The following is a 23,709-nucleotide window of genomic DNA, read 5'->3' on the forward strand; positions in this document are numbered from 1 at the left end:
GTGTCCCTTTCTGGATCGGGACTCATTATGCACGGTCACTCATGCCCTTGTCACTTCCTGCCTGGACTACTGTAATGCTCTCTAAATGGGGCTCCCCTTGAGGAGCACCCGGAGGCTCCAGCTGGTCCAGAATGCGGCTGCGCGGGTGGTAACAGGAGCGACGTGGCGCTCCCATATGACTCCCCTCCTACGCAAGCTGCACTAGCTCCCGGTGGTCTTCCAGGTGCGCTTCAAGGTTCTGGTTACCACCTTTAGAGCACTCCATGGATTAGGACCGGGGTACCTACGAGACTGCCTTCTGCCACCAGTAGCCTCTCACCGACCAGTACGCTCCCATAGAGAGGGTCTCCTCAGAGTGCCGTCAGTCAAACAATGTCGACTGGCGGCCCCCAGAGGGAGAGCCTTCTCTGGGGGGGCACCTGCCATCTGGAACGAGCTCCCCCCGGAGATACGGAGGATCCCAGATTTGCGCACTTTCCACCACACCCTCAAAACATTCTTATTCCAGCAGGCTGGTCTGGCCTCACCTCCCTTTTAATTGTTTTTAAATTTGTTTTATAAATTGGGATGTTTTAAATCGGGCCAAAGTATTTAATGTATTTTAAATGGTTTTTAACATTTGTATTATGTGTATTTTACTTTTTTGGCTGTTCACCGCCCTGAGTCCTTCGGGAGTAGAGCGGTATATAAATTTAATTATAAAAAAATTATAAAAACTAGAAATTTTAAATTCTTCACTTTCCTACAGAGAAGCAACTTTTTTAAACAATTCAAATAAATCTCTTTCATGAAATGATAAAAAATATATTTAATATCAATGCCTATCCAGTTTGGAAGACAGAAAAAAATGGGAGGTGGGGAACAGACTTTATTTTAATCTTCTACAAAGTCAGTACTTTCCTTCATCTAGACCAGGGGTGTTAAACTCAAGGCCCTGGGGTCGGATCTGGCCCGCAGGGCTGCCCTGGAAATAGGAAAAGACTGACCCGCAGTGCCTCTACCAGCGAAAACAGAGCTCACAAGGGTCGCACATGGACCCCCGAGCTCAGTTTTCACTGGCAGAGGGTTGCAGAAGGCTGTTGTAGCCAAAAATGGAGCTCAGGAACCTGTTTTCACTGACAGCACACTCTGGCCACCACAGGTACCCCCCAACACAAGTGATGTCATGCTTGCCACACCCATCCTGGCCACGCCACGCCACGCCACCCCCCCAGAAGTCAAACACAACCCTGATGCGGCCCTCAATTAAATCGAGTTTGACACCCCGATCTAAATGATTTTCCTTCAAACAGTTCTCCAGGATTTGAAGGGAAAAAGTGTAACTGAATGCTGCATTACTTTGGCAGCAGACCAGAGATCCTTCTTATGTGTAAGACAAACTGCATAAAACCTAAAGTGCATGTAATCTATGCCACTTGCAGAAAGAAAAGAAAGGAATGATTTAATTTGATAGCAGTCAAATTCTTTAAAGAATTTCCATCTGTTGTGCAATGTGGTTTCTTATTATACTTTTATACCACCTTAATAAAACTGTTGGCTATGATAACTATATATCAGTTCATTTCAAACTAGAGACATCGCAACTCGCATGCGTTACCTATTACGTTAAGCTAGAAATAACCTAGAATACAAAACACATTAGTTATATCAAAGGATCACTCAGCTGTGGGATTTATTTCCTAAACCCAGATACATCCAATTTTAAGCAAGCTTGAAAGAAGGAAAAAATAGACAATCTCAAGGAAAAACATCACAATGATGCAAAGTTATACAATTAAACCAGGGGTGGGTTCTACTTACCTTTACTACTGGTTTGCAATGGGGCCGCGCATGCGCACTCTTCTGCACATGCACAGAAGCATTTTGATGACATCGGGGTCGGTGGACAGAGCCTCCCGCCAGTTTTACTACTGGTTCTATAGAACCAGTGCGAACCGGGGGCAACCCACCATTGAATTAAGCATGGTAAAAATAGTTCAGATAGAATAATTATCATCCAAGTTCTTTGTATCAACAAACGGAGAGCCGATTTGGTGTAGCGGTTTAAAGCTTCACGCTAGAAACTGGGAAAAAGTGAATTCTAATCTCATCTTAAGCACAAAGTCAGCTAGGAGACCTTAGACCAATGACTTTCTATCAGTCCTAGGAAGGAAGCATTTGGCCAACTACTGCTGGAAAACCTTGACAAGAAAACTTAAGGGACTTGTCCAGGCAGAAAATCAGACACAATTGAATGGAAGAAAAAAAATCAAAAAAGTAAATTATCTGATGAACAAACTTTTTGCATAATTTTGGTTTAGCTAATGCTAGCTATTTTTTACGTTAATAGCAGAATTTCCACTGATCTTTGAATTCAGAAATATACCTTCATTTGAGTACACACCAGAAGAAAAAGTGTAGTTACAATATCTCACAGAAATAAGTTACAAAAAAGGATATAAGCACATGGCCCGACTTTCATATGTAATATAATAGTATGTACAACCGTGATTAAAAAAGCATTCCTGTGGCTTTGAGATTAATTCAGTACTACTTCCCCAAATGCTATCAAATTAAAGATTGTGCAAGATAGTTAAAACAGGACGTCTTGTTTTATATAATATGAAAAGAGACGATCAAAACAAACACATTCATTGTTAATGAAAATTACTGAGAACAGTTCAAGGAAATCTTACACTTCCTCATTGTAGATCAGTTGACTTCCTGCCCATTTACTGATTTTACAGCTAAGATGCTAAGTTTCACTTGATGAATAGGATCTGGGAGCTTCTGACAAGGCAGATTGCAGCATATGGTCTCTGGTTGTTTCTCATCTAGAATATTATAATTGTCTCCTCAAACAATCAGATTTTAGTCTAGAAGATTGCCATTTTGGGTTGATCACATCCTTCCACACTACAGATCTTGACTTACAAGAGATCATTTAGTGATGGTTCAAAGTTACAACAGCACTGAAAAATGTGACTTATGACTGTTTTTCATAGTTATGACCATTGCAGCATCCCCATGATCATGTGATCAAAATTCAGACGCTCGGCAACTGGTTCATATTTATGACCGTTGCTGTGTCCCAAGATCACATGATCCCCTTTTGCAACCTCCTGACAAGCAAAGTCAATGAGGAAGCCAGATTCCCTTAACAACTGGGTTATTATATCAACTGCAGGGATTAATTTAACAACTGTGGCAAGAAAAGTTATAAAATGGGGCAAAATTCACTTAACAAATGTCTCACTTAACAACAGAAATTTTGGGCTCAATTGTCGTAAGTCAAGGACTACCTGTATTTTCATGTCTCCGTACCAGCTTCTTATATAAGCAATAATCCAGTTTAAACTAGCAATTGATACATATGTTTAAAGCCCGCCGTTCAGAAACATCCCTGTATCAATCTGCCTTTATTTCTCCCTTTAATTCAGTTCATCGTTAATACCCTTTGGAATAGGGATTTAGTTGGATTTCTAAGTTCCAGCCTTCAAGGACTTTGCACTTGACTCTGGATTCAGCTCCCTTCCTCCTTTTAACTTTGGGTTAATAGGATGACCTTTGGAAGGCAGTTAAAGAATTAGTGTGAGATCTGGTTAGTCTATCCTGCTCTTATATAACTGATAGTTCCAGTTTAACACCTGTTTTAAATTACTACAGATGTACAATATATGCATTCAATTCTATCCAAGTCTCTCTTATATTGTATATAATTATTGTTCCTTTAGTGTTAATATTTGTTTCCTGAGTGCTAAACTAATTTTACCAGACTGACTTGTAATTCTTGGATGCTGAATTTTTCTATTTATAAGGAAAGTAAAAACCCATTACTTACCAATATGGTATAGCCCAATCCAGTCTGTGGGATCCACTTCTTCTTTAATATCCCAGAAAATGATGAGGTTCTGAGATTGTCCTAGAGTGTATTCATACATGCTTGCAGTCAAACTAGAGCGGCTCTCAGAAGTCACCAGATCCGTGTCACTGTTGGCACGCTGCAAGTTCACATTCTCAGCCACAGTGCCCTGAGATGCAAGGCTTTGGAGGTTCTCTGGACTCAAAGTGTAACGCAATTGTGGATTACGCCGTCGGGCAAAAAGCAGATGTTCTCGGGCAGAGCTGGTCATCCTGATCTTTGTTTATAGAGAAACTGTTTCACTTACAAATCTGTAAAGAACAAAATGTAAACATTAGGAACAAATTCTCACATCAGACTAGATTTTGAAACTTGGTTAAGGTTGCTAAAAGAGAAAGAAGAATTTTTAAAAAAATTAAAAATCTATTTTCATCTTAGAATATCTAAAATCTTCCTTTCATAAAGAAATCATGTTCACAATACAGATTTAGCTAATTTATAAAACTCTCACTGGGAAGCTTTTGTTTCTTTAACTAATTAATTATCTAAACAATGAGATGAGATTCTATTGTACATAATATATTATACATAACATATTATACATAAAATTATCTGCTACAATGTCCTACCTGTCAATGACTACTTCAGCTTCAACCACAACAATACATGAGCACACACATACAAACTTATGGTAAACCGCTCCAACTTGATTGCAGAAAATACGACTTCAGTAACAGTGTTGTCAATGCCTGGAATCCACTACCTGACTCTGTGGTTTCTTCCCCAAACCCCCAAAACTTTAACCTTACACTGTCTACTGTCGACCTCATCCCATTCCTAAGAGGTCTTTAAGGGATGTGCATAAGCGCACCAACATGCCTACAGTCCCTGTTCTAATGTCCCCGTTTATTCGTATCCATTTCATGTATTCATAATCATGTTTATACTTATATCTGTTATCTAATACATGCTTGACGAAAATAAATAAAAATAAAAAAATAAAAAAATTGTTATGGACAGCAGCAAGTCCACTGGTTTGAATTAAAATCATTAACAATCAGGGCTGACCATGCTATTAGATAAAACAAGGTATTTAATTCATTATTATATTATAGTCAATGCCAGAGAATATATTTTTGTTTTTTAGGGTAAAATAATTTGTAGAATTTTTCCAGATTTTAAATTTGATTCACCCTTGTGATGGCTAATACATAATGCTGGAGAATGTAAATATATTTTTAAGGATTAAAATGAAGAGATATGCCTCAAGATGAAAAAAGGACATTCTGTAAATGTGGTGTGCTTATAAAATGCATCCATAAAAATATTTCTTTTATCCTCCAAGATCTCTCTCCCACTTGATATTTTACATTTTTAATGCATTGTTTTCTTTTTTTAGAAATTGAATCTGGCATGCTCTTTATTTTTATTAAAATAAGAGGGGAGCAATCACAATATAGAAGATTATATGTTTATATGTGATTGTATGTATTCATTCAAAGACAAGAGATTGAATGCAGGGACTTTAAGTCTGGAATAGCAGTATTTTCCAGCAAATAATTTTGACCTACTTTCCACACTCAGTAAGTCCAAATTTCTTCATAAAAATAAACACAAGTTTTTTATATATAATTCAATATAGCAATAACATATTTAAATCATATTTCTCTAGCCAAGATCAAATTCATAATAATGTGAATACTTGTGTTCAACCAAAAAAAGGATAACTATGGAACAATCATATGATCAAATCGCATGGGACAAACTTTCTTCAAATATATTATATTTGCAGCATAAAGAATTTGACATTCAAATCTTCTTAAAATGCACTACAATTCATAAACTTGAAAATAATCCTTTGATGAATTAGTCTTATTTCACATTCATAAGAAACCTATTTAACATTATTTAGAAATAAGACCATTAATTTGTTAAATAATATATTCTTTCTATTCCAAATTACGAGGGCAATTATCATATCTTCCAATATTATGTAAAAATAAACACTGGGTTAAGAAATTTTTAAAACAACTTCCAATAATATAGTTTAAGATTTGAGAATTTGCTGGTGCATCAGGTCCTAACTGGGAAGTCAAAAGTTATTTTAATAGGAAACAAGGAGCAAATTTTCCTCATCTATATTTCCAGAAATTACCTCTGGGCTACAAAAACTTCCTTGGAAAATAAAAGTATTAGGTGGCTAAAGCAGGGTGTTTGGTTTGGAAGTCTTCCCAGCTGATTATAAAGAGTATATTAATCTGTATAAAAGGAAGCATCCTGTTAAATGGGAAGGGGACAGCTCTTGGTGTCTTACATGTCATCTGAAACTATTTTCACATTACACCTTTATGACAGCTATTGTGTTACTTGACTATATTTCTATCTAGTCATGCTAGGAAAGTGGAAACTGAAATCCAGCAACATCCAGGCAGGATGTTGTGATTTAATTCTTATCCATTTTCTATATATGACCAAGCCATATGAAATATTTTCATCATCACTCATTTTTTTAATTCTATCCCTATTCAAACATCATTATCCATTCATTCTTAACTCTATTACTCCTTGTATCATATATATTTCTTTTAAAAACTCATCTCTAGTGAATTCAATTTACATTTTACAGGTAGTCTCCTACCCCATTACTACCATTCATTCAGGAACCATTCAAAGATAACAACTCCACTGAATGAATGGTAGTTATGATCATTCCTAGACTTTCTGATTGTTGAAGAGTCCTCCAGTCATATGATCAAAGTTTGGGCACTTGGCCCACATTTATGACTGGCGCAGCATCCCATGGTTGTGTTCTCCTGCCCTGCCCTGCATGAACTGCCTCTGCATCAATTTCTCCCACCTGCCTGTCTCCCCCATCTCTGCCCTTTTGGCTACCTTGCACTACACCACCTATCCCTGCTACCCTCCACTATCAATCCCGATCTTCATGATCATTTTCCACACACTCCTGGCCTGGGATTTACACACTGGGCAAGAGCACAGTCCTGGGACACACTCAGTGAGTGCAGTAGGGCAGCAGAACGTCTTCCACTGAAGAGAACTCACCGGGCCTAGCAAGAGAGGAGGCAGCAGGATAGAGCCACAGAGGAACAGGATGGCAGTGCACTTACTACCACCACCTAGGAGCAATTGCCTGGAGACCATGGAGAATTGTCATTTTGAAAATACTGGTTAATAATCCATTAGGAGCAAGACATTGATTTTTTTCTAGATACCTTCATCCAAGAATTAAGGAGTTGTAGCCTCCCTAATGATTCTGATTAAAACACATCAAGCCAGAACGATGCTTGACAATTTAGGAGTCCTGCTTAGAAAAAGTTAATTTTTTAATACATTTTCAATATTAAAAATTAAATCTTAGAATTTGATAAGAAAAAGACAACATAGCAATAAACATAGCCTCATTGCTTAAGTTGCATAACATGCTAATCCATGCAGTACTCCCATATCCTATATCTTATTTTTCAGCCTCAGTTTTGTAATCAGACAAGTGAAAATAAAATAAGGTAGAATGGCTACAAATGAGAAAAATAGGATTGTGTTTCTCCACTTGAGGAGAGAGAGAGAGAGAATCTGATGGTAAACAGAGGAGGAGAGGAGAGAACACAGATGCCATGTTTACATCTCTAAGACAGAACAGTGAGTGGGATACATGGTGATGTGGGCCAGAAGGACGTACAGACTAGGCTTACTCAATCTTGCCAGCACCACTGTTTATGACTGTCAAATCAGCTCAGACTCTAGAGAATAGAGGAGACCAAGAGGAAAATCACCGATCTCCATTCTGCAATAGTTCTAGCTTATTACTTTATTTCTTGTTTCAAGAAAGGAACTAGGTCAAGCTTTAAAAAAAAAAAGACACTGAGTTTTTTTTATATTGATTATAAAATCAGGAATAAATATGTAACGTTCAGATTCAGGAACATGTTGCTGTAAAATATTCCAAAATAAAATTATGCAATGGGATTGAAACTTATAAAATATTAACAGGAATAGGAATTAATTTAGCAAAAAAAACATAAATATATTATTTTATCCCCAAAAAACAAAGATACTTAGTAAGTAATATAAATGAGAAGCAAATATTTTTCAAAAAACTAAATTGCCAATTCTGCCCTTGTTCCACTCTAATTTTGTTTGATGTCTACTGTACCTCAAATATAGTTGTCCCCAGACAATTACAAGTCCTGCAAATTAACAGTCATATCAGTAAAAAGGCAGATTCTATTATTTAGAATTTCTTTCTTTGAAAATGCTTTTAAAATGCTGCATGAATTAAAAAGTACCAAACGTAGCAATTGAAAACCACTCATTTATACAGCTTAACAATATTGTATCTAAAAAATTCAGAATATTTCATTATTCCCATTGCTGTTATAAAACATTAAAAGATAAGCATTGCTGTCACTCTGATCATAACAATCAGACTGGGTAGGTTCTGCTTCCACCTTCACGTATTAATATTTAAATGAATACTATAAATTACTGTATACACTTTTTATTCTTAAGGTAGCACAAAATAAAACGCCAACAGAACTGCCCAACAAACTGAACTTAGTCCCACTTAAAATGATCATTATTAACTAATTATATAATGCAATTCAGTTTGGCGGGGATGAATCAGAGTATTTTCAATCTACTACTTTTGAATATTTTTCCATAATGTTTCTGCTCTGTTTCCACACAGACATCTGCATGAATATACATAAATATTCAGATATCTCTAAAGCATATTTTATCCTTAATAATGCATTCCAATTATTTTTGTAATATGCATACATTTTAAAGTGCACTTTTATTTCTTTAGCCAATTTTTCACAATTTAGAAATAAGTAAAACCCTGATAATCAAATCCTAATTAGCACATCTGACTGATGAAAATTCCTTGCCAGATCTTAGCAACCACCAAAATACACCTTCTCTGAGAGAGAATATCCCCAACTTGACCCTTCAGATCTTCTGTCAACATGCATGCATTGCAGTCATAATCCAGTCCACCCACTAATGGTCCTTTTCTTCTCTTTCCTTCCACTTTCCCCAGCAACAAGCATCACAGGCTTCTCCAATGAGTTAGAGGTTTGCCTAATGTGTCTAAAATACAATATTTTTTTTAATATTTTTTTTTAATTTTTATTTATATGCTGCCCTTCTCCGGAGACTCAGGGCGGTTTACAAGGCGTTAAGCAATAGCCTTCATACTTTTGTGTATTTTATACAAAGTCAGCTTATTGCCCCCACAAACCGGGTCCTCATTTTACCTACCTTAGAAAGGATGGAAGGCTGAGTCAACCTTGAGCCTGGTGAGATTCGAACTCGCAATAATTGCAGGCAGCTGGAAGCTAAATACTACCTTTTAACAGTAGCATTAGTCAAATCACAATGATTTGAGCCAGGTGATTTGTGCCTCCAGTGAGCACTCTAGGTTGAGCTGATGATCCATTTGTTTGTAATTTTTTGGTTATTAATATCATGCTCAGAAATCTTCTCCAATAACAAAGTTTAAAATACTTTTAAACTTACTTTTCCTATCCTTTTTCAAAATCTAACTTTCGCTTCGATAGAGTGCCACACGGAAAATCACTGCATGCACAGTTCTGATCTCAGTTATTGCATTATTTTCCAAGGACTTCATTGCTATTTTACTAAATGACAGTCTGTGGTGTATTTTTTACTGCTTGTTTCTTTGCTGTTAATCATTAATCTTAAAAAGCGGAAGCTATCACTTCAGAATTTGTTAGTTCTAAGGCTGGTTACTATACTGCATTTGTTGATTGGTTGATTAGAGTTTTATCCTGCTTTTTTGCTTTATAAGTAACTCAAGGCAGCAAACATTAGTACACCCACTACCTCCTGTTTTCTCCACAACAACAACCCTGTAAGGTAGATTGGGTTACGAGAGAGTGGCTGGTCTAAAGTCACCCAGCCAGCTTTCATGCCTAATTTAGTCAAGCCTCTTAGTTTCTCTGCCAACACCATAACCACTATACCAAACTCACTCTCATTAGTCATTAGGCTGATCCTCTTTATATTTAGTTGTAATCTTGTATTTTCATATGCTCCTTGTTTTTCATTGCTAATCATTTATCAGAATAGCGCCATCAGCATAGCAAACAAGTCATTGGTTTTAAAATCATGTTCATCATCTTCCAATATAGCTTCCCTCAATATTTATTCAGTATATTAGTTGAATAAATAAGGAGAGAATATAAAACCTTGTCCCACAACTTGCCAGTCTGGAGCCAGTTTCTTTCTTGTTATTTCATCCAACAGTAAACACCAAAAGTTTATCAACATAAGCAGTATGCAAGTATAAGTTAACAGATAAAATGTAAAATTGGTATATTTTGGTATAAATTGGTTATTAATATTTTCATTGATGTTCATTTGCTTCAGGTTTTCCGCAAAAACGCCCCATAGAAATCAATGAGTTCACTTAGTGGCTGCAGCATTCACTAAATGACCAGTTAAGATTCACTTAGCGTCCTCAAAAAAATTCGTAAAATCGGCTCAGCCACATGGGTGACAGACTTTATGACCATCATAACTTACAACTGTAATGGGAAGACTCCATTATGACTGTAAGTCGAGAACTACCTGAATGAAAAACCAGAGAAATACTGTTTTCTTTCTTTCTTTCTTTCTTTCTTTCTTTCTTTCTTTCTTTCTTTCTTTCTTTCTTTCTTTCTTTTTCACCCTTTATGTGTATCCCAATTAATAGTCTCTGGGTGGTATACAAGTACAAACTGAACAAAATTCTACCCACATCTACATTTAAAAACAGATCAATAACATTTGGCAAAATACTTACAAGATAAAAGTCTCCTTTGGGCTGAGCTACACTACCCATTGATCACATCTTAGATCAGTGATGATTAACCTTTTTGCCGTCGTGTGCCAAAAACAGGGGGAGTGCAGGGCGGGTCACACATATGTGTGCCCACATCCATAATTCAATTGCACCCATGCCCCGCCCCCCTGTGCATGTGTGCAGGACCCCCCCCCGTGCTTCCTCCGCTTTTGGCACACGGCGGCAAAAAGGTTACCGGTGGGCCTAGTAGGCCCGTTTTTCACCCTCCCCAGGCTCCAGAGGCTGGGGAGGGCGAAAACAGTTTTCCCCACTCCCCCCCGAAGGTCCTCTGGAGGCTGGAAAAAGCCAATTTCCCGACTTCCAGTGGGCCCAGAAGGCCCAAACATCAGATGGCCGGTGCGCGCATGCACGCTGGAGCTGACCTAGGGCAATGCTCACATGCCCACAGATATGGCTCCGCGTGCCACAGCTGGCACGCGTGCCATAGGTTCACCATCACGGTCTTAGATATTCCATGTAGTGTTTTGACATCAGTTGTGGAAATAGTCTGCCACTTCCTTCTTCTATCATGGTGTTTTTTTTTTCATTCTCCTAGTCCATCTTACATTGTCAAGCAGTCTCCCACTGAAGCTTAGCTTCAGAGCCCAAAAGAAGGTTTGTCAGGTGCTGCACTGCTCAGGTACTTTGCTTTGTTGTATGAAAGTGAAAATTGAAGGTAACCAAGATGATTGTGTTCATTTGCCTAATAAAACTGAGGATGCACTTATCTGAATATGGCCAGAGGGGTTGTGGGGAAATGATGTGTGGAAAAAGGTTGGCATTACTGACTTTTTAAAACCTATTTATCGTGATATTTATTACATCGTAAGAAAGTTTAGTTGCCTCATAAATAGAGCCATTATGTTCAGCTCTCAGGTTGTGGGATCATTAAGGGTTTTCTCTGAGTTGCTAAATTTGAGACACATATTCAGAACTGTATCCTCAGTGTACAGCTTTTCCAAATACTAGAATTACTGAACTTTATCCAAGTTTAACCATCTGATCTAGTAAATGGAGTGGAATAATATAATTGTGCAGGCTTTGAGCTATAAGGCGCCATGGTGAATTTTCTAAGTATTTACCAGCAAGCCTTTAAAAGCAAGCCTTTTAATACAGTTGAATACAGTTGAAGCTCATTTCTGAGTAAAAGATGTATTGCTCGGGAAAATTAAAGGAGGTGTTCAATACCACCTAAAATCTCAGTTTTAATGCAAGTTTAATTAAAACTTAATTAAATTTAAATGTATGGTAATTCTCTTACGTTAGAGAATGCCAGTTTTCAGCAAAAATATTGTAAATCACAATCATGTGACTGCGGGGGGTGGGCAGCCATCAGAATTTGGAATTGGATGATAAATACCTTTTGGGCAGGGTCTGTTTTAACTCTGAACAGGTCTATCTGTATTGGGAAGTTATGTGTAACAACTTCAGAACAACCCAGAATATGAAGTTGACTGGCTTATTATTTGGAAATACATACACACACACACACACAAACACACACACACATATAATTTGTGGTCCCATAACACACATACAAATAAAATTGAAGAAAGCTAAGGCAAATAAGAGAAGCAATTTGAACCCTTTGTAAATGTCATCAGTCCATTGTGGCATTGTGGAAATGAACACTTATTCTAGACAAGATCCATTTGCAATAATAACATAAACTGATTCAAGCACAAGCTCTTCTGAGACTCACATGGAAAAACTTTTTAAAATCATATGTTGGATATAATCAATGTTTTAACATCCCAGAAGTTCTGACTCACCCAATATATGGAATTAGTTGCTGGGAACGAAAAGCATTTCCCATCTCAAATTTCTTTCAAATGTCATGGCATGATATTGGCCTAGCCTAAAAAAAAAAAAAAAAAGGATTCAAATAACTGACAATGGGGTTGTCTAAAAGTAAAGGGGAAAGTGCTTTCAGCTCAAGCCAAACAAATGAAATTAAATGAAAAGTTGAAGTTGGATTGGTCACCCTTTTTTTTTAACTTGAAAGTACATTCTCCTTGTGTCAATAAAATATACTTCTGATGAACAATTTGGATCTTTATTTGAGCATTTAGTTTCAGTAGTTAATCACATTCATAAAAAAAAAAGGAGAAAAAGAGAGCCTCCGATCAGATGATCTACCCATGCAGAACTGGATTTGAGTACTTGTGATTAAACACTGCCTCTGTCTTTCCTCTCTCAAAGTTAAGGAATCGAGACAGATTATCATGCACAATACATGTTGTTCAGATCGAACAGTTGCTGTTTTCCAGTATGCTTTATATTAGCATTTTGCATATTTTGTTTTTCCTCCAAATTAAACTTGTTTTTCTCCAAGGCTACTATAGTAAAATGGCAAAAACCCAGAGAACCAGTTGATGGAAGCAAAGATTTAATTTTCATGTTTTGCTACCTCTGCCAATGATCTGAATTTTTGCAGCCCAGATACAGGAGTCCTATTTTTAACTTAATACATTCCAGACCCGCTTCTTAGAATCTTTGCATTAGCTTGCTATGCATGGCAACCTAATTTAAATTCAGGAACAACACAGTAGATAATGAGAAGATGCATGCACAAATTGTCTGGGCTGATGCTGATGTCTTTTTTCTTCAAGATTAGGTACAATGTTTTAAAGCCTTTATATGGAGAAGTGTGACACAATGAAAACAGGCTGGGTAAAATGTGATTTACAAGTATTATGGCATATTTTAAAGTTTAAATTACATATGTAATATCTGGTAACTCAATCATTTAAGTTTCCCAGCACAGCCTAATTAAGAGTCCCCTAATAAGATTTACTGACTGTCTTCTAAACTATCTAGCAATCCATGAAAGATTGCAAAGGTAGCTTTAATATTACCTTTCATACTGTAAGCATCGGAAAGAAACCTCTGCCAATTTTATCTTGGAATGAATATCACATTTGCCAGTAAGACAGCGAATAACTCATGCATTCGCTTTCTTTATCTTACTCTGCCTGATTAACCTTCTTCAACAATCCGGTGAATTGTGTTATGTCTCATTTAGGTAGTGAGTGCATTACTATTTGCACGACTGGTTTGTCCATTTTATCTATCAAACCACAGATCTGCTACTGCCTGCACAGACATACCTAATTCCCACTGAAGGATAAAATGTTTTGGCAAATTGCTATTGAAATACGGTGTGAGACTCAATAACCAACTATTCAAGCATATTAATTTTGTCTTTGACAACTGCAGATACTGGTAGACTTCCCAATATACTTCAGACAGACCCAAAATTACACATGGGTTTTGAATCCTGAAAACTGCAAATTATAGATCATGAGGAAAAAACACACAGATGGATAAATTGTACAGGGTTTGTTCAGAAGACACCCATATCTAGAGAGCAAGGAGGATAACATTGATGGAAATTTACAAGAACCATTGCCTAAGCTAAAAGGGCTGAAACATTTCTAAGTTCTGAGAAAAAGTTAATATTCTGAAGCAGCTTGGGCAGATACTTCTCTGGTTCACTAGAATTACCTAACTAGTGGAGTCCAAACTCTTTGGAAATAGTTTTGAAACCATTTTTAGCCTAGTGAGCATCAATAACTGTTTTTAGGATGTCCTCAGAAATCTTTATTTGAGCCATGACACACTTTCACATATCTGTTTCAGACTTTAGATAGTGAATATGCAGAATTCTATCTTTTAAATAAGGCAAGACTACCCACACTCATGCTTGATAATCATCCCGTTGATTGAAACACCTGATTTTAATTTCCTTTCAAATGAACTGATAATCCTAAAGATTCATAAACATTTACCACACACAAATATGTAATTTTGGATCATTTTCTTTAAAAACATCAATGAACAAGTATAATGGTTTTGACTCATTTGCTTAATAGGTTCTCTTTATCTAGTTAGGACGTATGGAGAACAAACCATATTTGAGGTCATATTTTAGGTCAATACTGAAAATTCAAAAGGCTTGCAAACGTTTAAGCATTGCTGTATCTGTTTGTCCAAAGAAAATAGTAAAATAGGTCAAAGTCTCCAAAGAAAATAGTAAAATTCAGGTTTCAAAAGTTGTCTTTCTTAGCAGGCTCCCACACAATAATAAAAATGACATATAAAATTATTCTTTGTGTCATCTTTATCAACTTAAGCTATAGAAATGGATTATATTAGTGCCATATTATTTCACTTTGCAGTAATGAACTTGTGCTTTTCCTCCAGCCAAGATTTATGTCACTCACAGATAACAGTCTCTCCAACATGCCAAACTTACAGTCTAGTTACATCGTTCTTCAGAACACAGTTTCTCCTGGTTCTGTGCATCTTGATGATAGTTAGGTCTTCTCATGAAGATAGTTATGGCACTTAGCTGGTGTAACTATAGATACTTTGAAGCAGGTAACACTGGTCTAGAATCAAACTGGTGAGCCAGAATAGTTCATCAAAGCATGGCACTCGTTATTGAGCAATGACTTGTTATTTAGAGATTTCATGAGGCTAAAAGGCTCATTTTGAAGAAGGAAGAAAACCCAATCCAGTCTTAAAACTGATTTTTTAAAAAACAACCGCAGATATATATTCTGGTAGCAAAACTATCAGTATGAGGATTCTCCCAGGACAGATGAAGAATATGATCCTTACAGAGTTGAAGACAGAATCATGGAAATCAGATTAAAAATAATAATACCAACACTTCAGCAATGTTGCACTAATTTTATTTTGCATCCTCATTGCTGTGGTTTCTATGGGCACAGATCTCTCCAGAGAAAGTCCTTTTGGCATCCATCAAACGTTTTCCTCACCTCTGTGTATGTGTGTGTGTCTATGTATGTATGTATGTATGTATGTATGTATGTATGTATGTATCTATCTATCTATCTATCTATCTATCTATCTATCTATCTATCTATCTATCTATCTATCTAATCTATCTATCTACAATAATGTCATGCAGCATCAGCTTGCAATACTACACAATATCCTGAAGCTTTGTTAAAAGAATAGTTGGTGGTCATAACTCATGCCCATTGACATGGCATATAATAGATAATGTACACATAATCTATACATTGTATACCAAAAATCCCAAAAACAATAGAAACATATATTACAGCAAATATATGGGTAGATCAGGGTAGATCAGGGCAGGGTGACGAGGAATAGTCTTGAGAATGTTATCTGGGAGGAGTTTGATGCTGTGACTCCTGATGATGTGGACAGGATTTTGGGGAGACTTAGTGCGGCCACATGTTTACTGGACCCGTGTCCCTCCTGGCTGGTACTGGCTTCCCGGGAGGTTACACGAGGCTGGCTCCAGGGTGTTATCAACGCTTCGTTGAGTGAGGGTTACTTCCCCACCGCCTTGAAAGAGGCGGTGGTGAGGCCTCTCCTCAAGAAGCCGTCCCTGGATCCGGCAATATTGGCCAACTATCGTCCTGTCTCCAACCTTCGCTTTATGGCGAAGGTTGTTGAGAGTGTGGTCGCACGACAGTTTCCGCAATTCCTGGAGGAAACATCTTATCTAGATCCGTTCCAGTCGGGTTTCAGGTCTGGGCACAGCACAGAAACGGCATTGGTCGCGTTGGTTGATGATCTCTGGAGGGCTCGGGACAGGGGTTGTTCCTCTGTTCTGGTCCTGTTAGACCTCTCAGCGGCTTTTGATACCATCGACCATGGTATCATGCTGCACCGGCTGGAAGAGTTGGGGGTGGGAGGCACCGTGTTGCGGTGGTTCCCCTCCTTTCTCTCCGACCGGTTGCAGTTTGTGTTGGCAGGGGGGCAGAGGTCGACCTCGAGGCCTCTCATTTGTGGAGTGCCGCAGGGATCGGTCTTCTCGCCCCTTCTGTTCAACATTTATGTGAAGCCGCTGGGTGAGATCATCCGTGGCTTTGGGGTGAGATACCACCAGTACGCTGATGACACCCAGCTGTACATCTCCACCCCAGGCCACCCCAACGATGCCCTTGAAGTGATGTCCCAGTGCCTGGAGGCTGTACGGGTCTGGATGGGGAGGAACAGGCTCAAGCTCAACCCTTCCAAGACTGAGTGGCTGTGGCTCCCGGCATCCCGATATAGTCAGTTGACTCCATCACTGACTATTGGGGGCGAGTCATTGTCCCCCACAGAGAGGGCTCGCAATCTGGGAGTCCTCCTGGATATGCAGCTGTCCTTGGAGGAACATCTGACGGCTGTAACCAGGGGGACCTTTTGTCAGGTTCGCCTGATTCGCCAGTTGCGGCCCTTTCTTGATCGGGATTCCCTGTGCACAGTCACTCACGCCCTCGTCACCTCTCGCCTTGACTATTGCAACACTCTCTACATGGGGCTCCCCTTGAGGAGCACCCGGAGGCTCCAGCTGGTCCAGAACGCAGCAGCGCGGGTAGTGACGGGAGCAGCATGGCGCTCCCATGTAACACCGCTCCTGCGCGAGCTGCACTGGCTCCCAGTTGTCTTCCGGGTGCGCTTCAAGGTGTTGGTTATCACCTTTAAAGCGCTCCATGGCATAGGGCCTAGCTATCTTCGAGACCGCCTGCTGCTACCAACGACCTCCCATCGACCCGTGCGCTCCCACAGAGAGGGCCTCCTCGGGGTGCCATCAGCCAGACAATGTAGGCTGGTGACCCCCAGGGGGAAGAGCCTTCTCTGTGGGGGCACCTACCCTCTGGAATCAGCTCCCCCCAGAGATAAGGAGAATCCAAGACCTCAGTGCCTTCCGTTGCGCCCTTAAAACCCATTTATTTAAACAAGCCGGGCTGGCTTAAGATGAAATTTTTAACTGTTTTTTAAATGTTTTAAACGTTTTTAATTGGTAAATGAGTTTTAATTGGGCCAAATTTATATATCTTTTAATTGTTTTTAATATTTGTTCTGCATGTTTTTTAATCTGGCTGTACACCGCCCTGAGTCCTCAGGGAGAAGGGCGGTATAGAAATCCAATATAAAATAAAAATAAATAAATAAATAAAAATAGCCAGAAAATATGAAGTACCCCTATAACAGACCTTTATTAGTCAGCTGCAAAAGTATTAACTTCCTGAAGGTTTCGATCCACATTTGTCTATAGATTACCCAATCCAGTTATAAGAATGTTATTTATTAGATAGCCCTCGTGATAATATCTAATTCCTTTAAACCCTCAAATTTCAGGTTCCTCTAATTTAAGAAGCTGAAAACATAAAAGGGACACTATGTCTATGGTTACAAATTTATGTAAGGCTTCCAATCCTCTAGAGGCAAGTTCACTGCAGGGGTCAGGAAAAACACTGCTTAGTGTCATTTGTCTTTTGCTAATTGCACTGCCACTGTTAAATTATCAAGGACAAAAGAAGAGAGCATCTTTTTCACATCGGTATCTTACCAGAAATGTGACATCAATTAAAGAGAGGAAATGAAATTCTTATTGTATCTTAGGTCACCATCTTCTGCTACTATTTTTTAATTATAATTCAAAGGAAATGTGGTTTTCTGCTAAATTCAGCACACTTATGAAGGTGGCCAACTTCATAAAATTAAAAACTGAGGATGGTAATAAATTTAGATTGCCCAAAGAAGCTATCATAGCAGGAAATTATGCACACATCTCACATCCTCTTTCCATGCATTCATTCTATGCCTTCCCTGCAATCTCTCTCTCCCCCTCTCTCTCTCCTCTTTCACACATATGTACCCTGTGCTTTCTTTCCATGGTCTCCCTGTGATCATATGCACCCTGCACCTTTTTTTGACCTCCCTGCTCTTGCATACATTCATGCACTCTACACTCTCTTTCCCCAGCATTTCTGAGTTCACATTACTTCCCCTAAGTTGCACATGGCCTTGGGCTGGACAAACCAAGACCTCCCCACCCATGCCTTGTGGCAACCCTCACACTCTTTACCTACAGATCCATCTGCTTCCCACTTAACAACCATGTATCTTGGGTTACAACAACAACTGAGACTGCCTGGATTGTCATTGCTAAGCAATGCTGTCATGTGATGTTACCCTTTACAATTGCATCACTTAGCGATGGCAATCCCAGTCCCAGTTGCATTGGTAATTCGGGGAATACAAAGGCTGAAAGACAATAATTGCTGAAAGTTTTACATTCAAATGGTTACAATCTGCTTCAGCAGGCTTTGAAAATGGTTAATTTGGTGTGATATTTTAGGAGGTTCTGAACTCTACATGAATGTTTTCTAAAATTCTTCCACTCAGTATGTTGTGACCTCTGAATATCTTAACCAAATTTGTACCATGTTCTTTATAATATTTTTGCATTTTACCTTCTTCTTTTCTTCTTCTTTACTTCCTTTTTACTACTTCAGGTGTTGAGGAAGATACAAAGTTTTGGCTCTTGCTCTTCTGGTGGCCTCAACCATTGTTAATTGATGTTGTTCTAGTGTGTCTTTGATGTTGTCCCTCCAGCCTTTTACATTTAATATTGTTAATCATCATTGCCCTATTTAATTTTAAGGTAATCAATCATATTTTCAAGGATTTTTTTTTCCAGATCACTATGAATAAATCTACTACAGGTAGTCCTCAAGTTATGACTGACCATAATAGAGACTACCCATCATCATCATAATTCGTGATGATTTTGTAAAATGGGTCACTAGTGACCTCTGTGGTTGCTAAGCAATCACCACAGTCATTAAGTGACTGCTATGATCATTAAATAAAACAATGATTCTCTATGGGCATGGTTTTACCAAAAACCAAAAGTAAATGCTGGTTTTTGGCACAACTGTTGTAAAATGGTAAATGCAGCCCAGTTACCAAGTCCCCAAAGTTCAGTTGTGTGACCGTGGGGAAGTACAACCATTGCAACTTTGAATCCAAGTTGTTAGTATCCCCATGTAGGTCCATCAGAATTTTGAACCGCTGCTAAGCTGACCTGTACACATTTTCTGTGATAGTTCCTGAAACTGACTAATGTTAATCAATGATCATAAAAACTGACTTATTTTTCTTCTTTAATAGACCAGAATGCACCCACTATCCGAGATCAGTTTACAGCCCTCTATATATTGATGCTGATTAAAAGCATTTTCAGCTTCCATGGAAGGAATGGTGGACTAGAGATGTCTCTGCGAGAATGTCAAAGACCATGGAAATAGGGAATAGACTGGTTCTTTTAACCTCTCTGGATAAGGAGAGGATGGAAGATCACCCACATGTACTCCAGGCAGCTATTCCCTATGAAGGCACTGGACAGCAGTCTAGTGAAGGTGTGAGTGATGGGAGATGTTCCTGAATGAAATAAAATTTTAATAAGTTTAAGAATTTAAAGAATTTAAAATAAATAGTAATAAGCAAAGTAAGATTTTGATTTTAAAAGTTATAAATGGATTAAAAGTCCAGATAAATTTGGAATATAGAAACCTTTGCAATAATAGAACAGAACAGAACAGAAGAATAGAATAGAATTCTTTATTGGCCAAGTGTGATTGGACACACAAAGAATTTGTCTTGGTGCATACGCTCTCAGTGTACATAAAAGAAAAGATACATTCATCAAGAATCATAAGGTACAACACTTAATGATAGCCATAGGGAACAAATAAGCAATCAAATAATATTAGGAAACAATCAATATAAATCATAAGGATACCAGCTACAAGGTTACAGTCATACAGTCATAAGTGGGAGGAGATGGGTGATAGGAACGATGAGAAGATTAATAGTAATGCAGACTCAATAACTAGTTTACAGATTTTGGAATTAATTATAAAGAACAAAAAATTTATTGTAGGAGATAAAAACTGTTTTTGTTTTTGCAAGTCATAACATGATAAACAATTTTATTTTAGTTCCCGTTGCAAACAGGTAGTAAAGGTAAGTAGAACCCACCACTGAAGTCTATCATATTAAACCTAATTGTGGTGTTACATTGCATTCAGAAGTCTGACAGCCCATGGATAAAAGCTATTTTTCAGCCTGTTCGTTCGGCTGGTTATGCTTCTATATCTCCTACCCGACGATAGGAGAGTAAAGAAGTGCTGACCAGGGTGTGAATCATCCCTGAGGATTTTCCTCACTCTGTTGAGGCAGCAGGTCCTAGCGATTTTGTCCAGTGATGTCAGGGGACAGCCCATAATTTTTTGTGCTGTGCTCATCACCCTCTGTAATGCCTTTCTGTCCACGGCTGCCAAGCCAACATACCATACCGTAACACAATATGTAAGGTCATTTTTTATCGTAGACTGGTAAAAGGAAGTCATCAGTCATTGTTCTACCTGATTTTTCTGCAAGACCCTAAGGAAATGGAGTCTCTGTAGAGCCTTCCTGACCACCTGGATCATGTTATTTTTCCAGGTGAGATCTTGGCTAAGGTGGACTCCCAGAAATTTGAAAGAGGAGACCCTCTCCACACAGCCCCCCTTGATGTAGAGTGGGGCAGGTTCCTCTCTCTGCTTCTGGAAGTCTAACACCATCTCCTTTGTCTTACTGGTGTGTTGTTTTCTGAGCATCTTGTGGATAATTTCTGGACTTCTTCTCTGTATGCTAATTCGTCCCCTCCTGTAGTAAGACCCAGTATGGTGGTATCATCTGCAAACTTTATTATCACATTAGATATTAGATAATAATAGATTTATATGTGCGAGTTATACTACTGGATTTCCCAGTTTACAGTGCAACTGAATTTACCAGTGACATTTCCTTCTCATTTTAACAAAAAGTATTATGCTACAGTTAGTTTCTTCCCCAAACATTTTCATAGTATGAGGCACTAATTCAGTTTTGCATTTAGCATCTTTGCAAGAGTTTAGAAAATTCTTCCTCATCTGAACTATGAAGCACCCACCCCTAGTGGTCTTCTTTGCTGTTCCATTATTTCATTAATTCAGGTGATTTACAGCATTTTATATTTTTCTACTGCAAAAGCAGCATTTCTCCTGTGTATAAGTTCTGATCATGAAATGGGCTTATGTAGCCATTATGGTGACATATGAAATAGTCCATGTTCCATAAATATGCATCCTTAGAAGGCCTCAGAATTAGTTTACTAAAAGAAAGCACACTGTATAAATTTAAACAAGCATTAAAGAAAGAGTATATTTGATAGTATTTGCAAAAACATGTTCTAAATAAAAGACAACATTAAAATAGCCTTAACCTCCTTGAATTTACCTTGTTCACTTCTCCCTCCCCTATTTCTAAGTCTCAATTATTATGGCAGAGCAAACAAAAGACATCATTCCTGCAAACTTAAAAGATACATATTCATGAGTATTAAACTACTATTTTCCTCCTGGAAAAAAGAAGCAGGAGAGAAAAATCGTTTCCACAGTTAATTGAAATAATGGAATCACGGAGTGCTGCTCCCCCGGGCAGGAGAGCTGGCATAAAATGCCTTAAAGTATAGTCTTGCAAAAGGGATGTCATCATAATTTTAAATCAATGTCAGACTTGATATGCATTCACTCAGTTTCAAAGAGAAAGTGGGGTTTTTTTTCCTTCCAGCAGCTGCACTCCAAGACTAGTTTTGCTAGAGCTACACTTCCAATGTGAACCTCAAAAGCAACAGGTAGTTCTGGAATGACATGTATGGGAATTCTTTTTAAAAGCTGAATGACGTGCTGAATGGAGAAGGAACCTCAAATTTTAATTAGCCTATGCATGCATTCATTTCATTTCATATTATTTTCTTCATTATATGTTTCATTTCATTTCTATATGGGTAGTCCTTGACTTATCACCACAACGGAGCCCAACATTTATGTTGTTAAGTGAGAAGTTGCTAAGTGAGTTTTGCCCCATTTTATGACCTTTTTTGCCACAATTGTTTAAGTGAATCACTGCAGTTGATAAATTAGTAATCTGGTTGTTAAATGAATTTGGCTTCCCCATTGACTTTGCTTGTCAGAAGCTTGCAAAAAATGATCACATGACCCTGGAACGCTGCAACGGTCATAAGTATGAACCAGTTGCCAAGCATCTGAATTTTGATCACATGGTCATGGGGATACTGCAAAGGTTGTAACTGTGAAAAACAGCCATAAGTCACTTTTTTCAGTGCCGTTGTAACTTTGAACTAAATGAACTGTTGTAAGTCAAGGACTACCTGTACTCCCCCATCTAAGCAGCTCAGGCTGTTTGCCTGAATCTTAGTATTATGTCTGAACCAAAATCCCAAGGTCAAGGTCACCAAGAAAAATTATTTAACTTACAAAATTATACACATTTTAAAATATAAATATTACAAAATTAATATTTTTGTGCATTAAAACTTTCAAGAACAGATTTAGTGTGTACATTTATTTTATGTTTAGGATTAAGAATCAATTTGGTCTAGTGGTCAAGGCACCAAGCTAGAAACCAGGAGGCAATGAGTTGTAGGTTGTAGTCCCGCTTTAAGCATGAAAGCTGACTGGGTGACTTGGGCTAATCTCTCTATTTCTCAGTCCACCAAATCAGGCTCGGATAACAAGCCAGTCAGTCAACTCCTGTCGCAACGAATGGATCAACACACAGTTAATCTGAAAAAAAGTAGATCCTGCACTTGTGGAAAAACACTAGGTAAGGAAAGGAAAAATACCCCGCTATGTTTAATTCAGAAGTCATGAATTATGTCTGTCTGCTGTCTCTGAATGCAAATTCCTTCTTCAGGATAATTTTGTTTCCTACCACTCCCTATATATATAGTATTAAATATTAAAAAATATATGACTTTAACCACTGTTCTTCAAAATGTTTCATATCCACTGCACTAAAGCTTCTGTTACTAATAATGTATTTCTTATTCACTAATGCAGACTTATGAATGATTTACTACAGCAGGTGAAAGCTGCATAATTTAAGAATAAAGCAGAAAAAGATGCCGCCAACCACCCACGCGCGCGCACACACACACACACACACATAATTGGCAGTCAGTATCAGCAAACAAAATAATATTTGGAGCAGCCCATTTGTTGGTTTAAGAAATAAATTTCTATACGGATTAATTTATATAAACAACTTGAAGAACATTAAGGAGAAGGCATGCAATTTTTAATGCATCCAGCGCTTTTTTCTTGAAAATAGACCAATA

At 38.1% G+C, this 23,709-nt stretch overlaps 1 protein-coding gene across 1 annotated transcript in view; it reads right to left on the reverse strand.

Moving 5' to 3' along the window:
- Positions 1–23,709, reverse strand: part of HECW2 (HECT, C2 and WW domain containing E3 ubiquitin protein ligase 2) — a 164,018-nt gene that overhangs the window by 111,679 nt on the left and 28,630 nt on the right. Inside the window, exon 2 of the mRNA XM_034429840.3 lies at positions 3,821–4,152. Within this exon, the coding sequence (XP_034285731.2) occupies positions 3,821–4,112 (292 nt within the window). The 5' untranslated portion in view covers positions 4,113–4,152. The remainder of the gene's footprint in view (positions 1–3,820; positions 4,153–23,709) is intronic.

The sequence above is a fragment of the Pantherophis guttatus genome, chromosome 1 (genome assembly GCF_059756535.1).
Source record: "Pantherophis guttatus breed Tessera chromosome 1, ASM5975653v1, whole genome shotgun sequence".
Taxonomy (NCBI): domain Eukaryota; kingdom Metazoa; phylum Chordata; class Lepidosauria; order Squamata; family Colubridae; genus Pantherophis; species Pantherophis guttatus.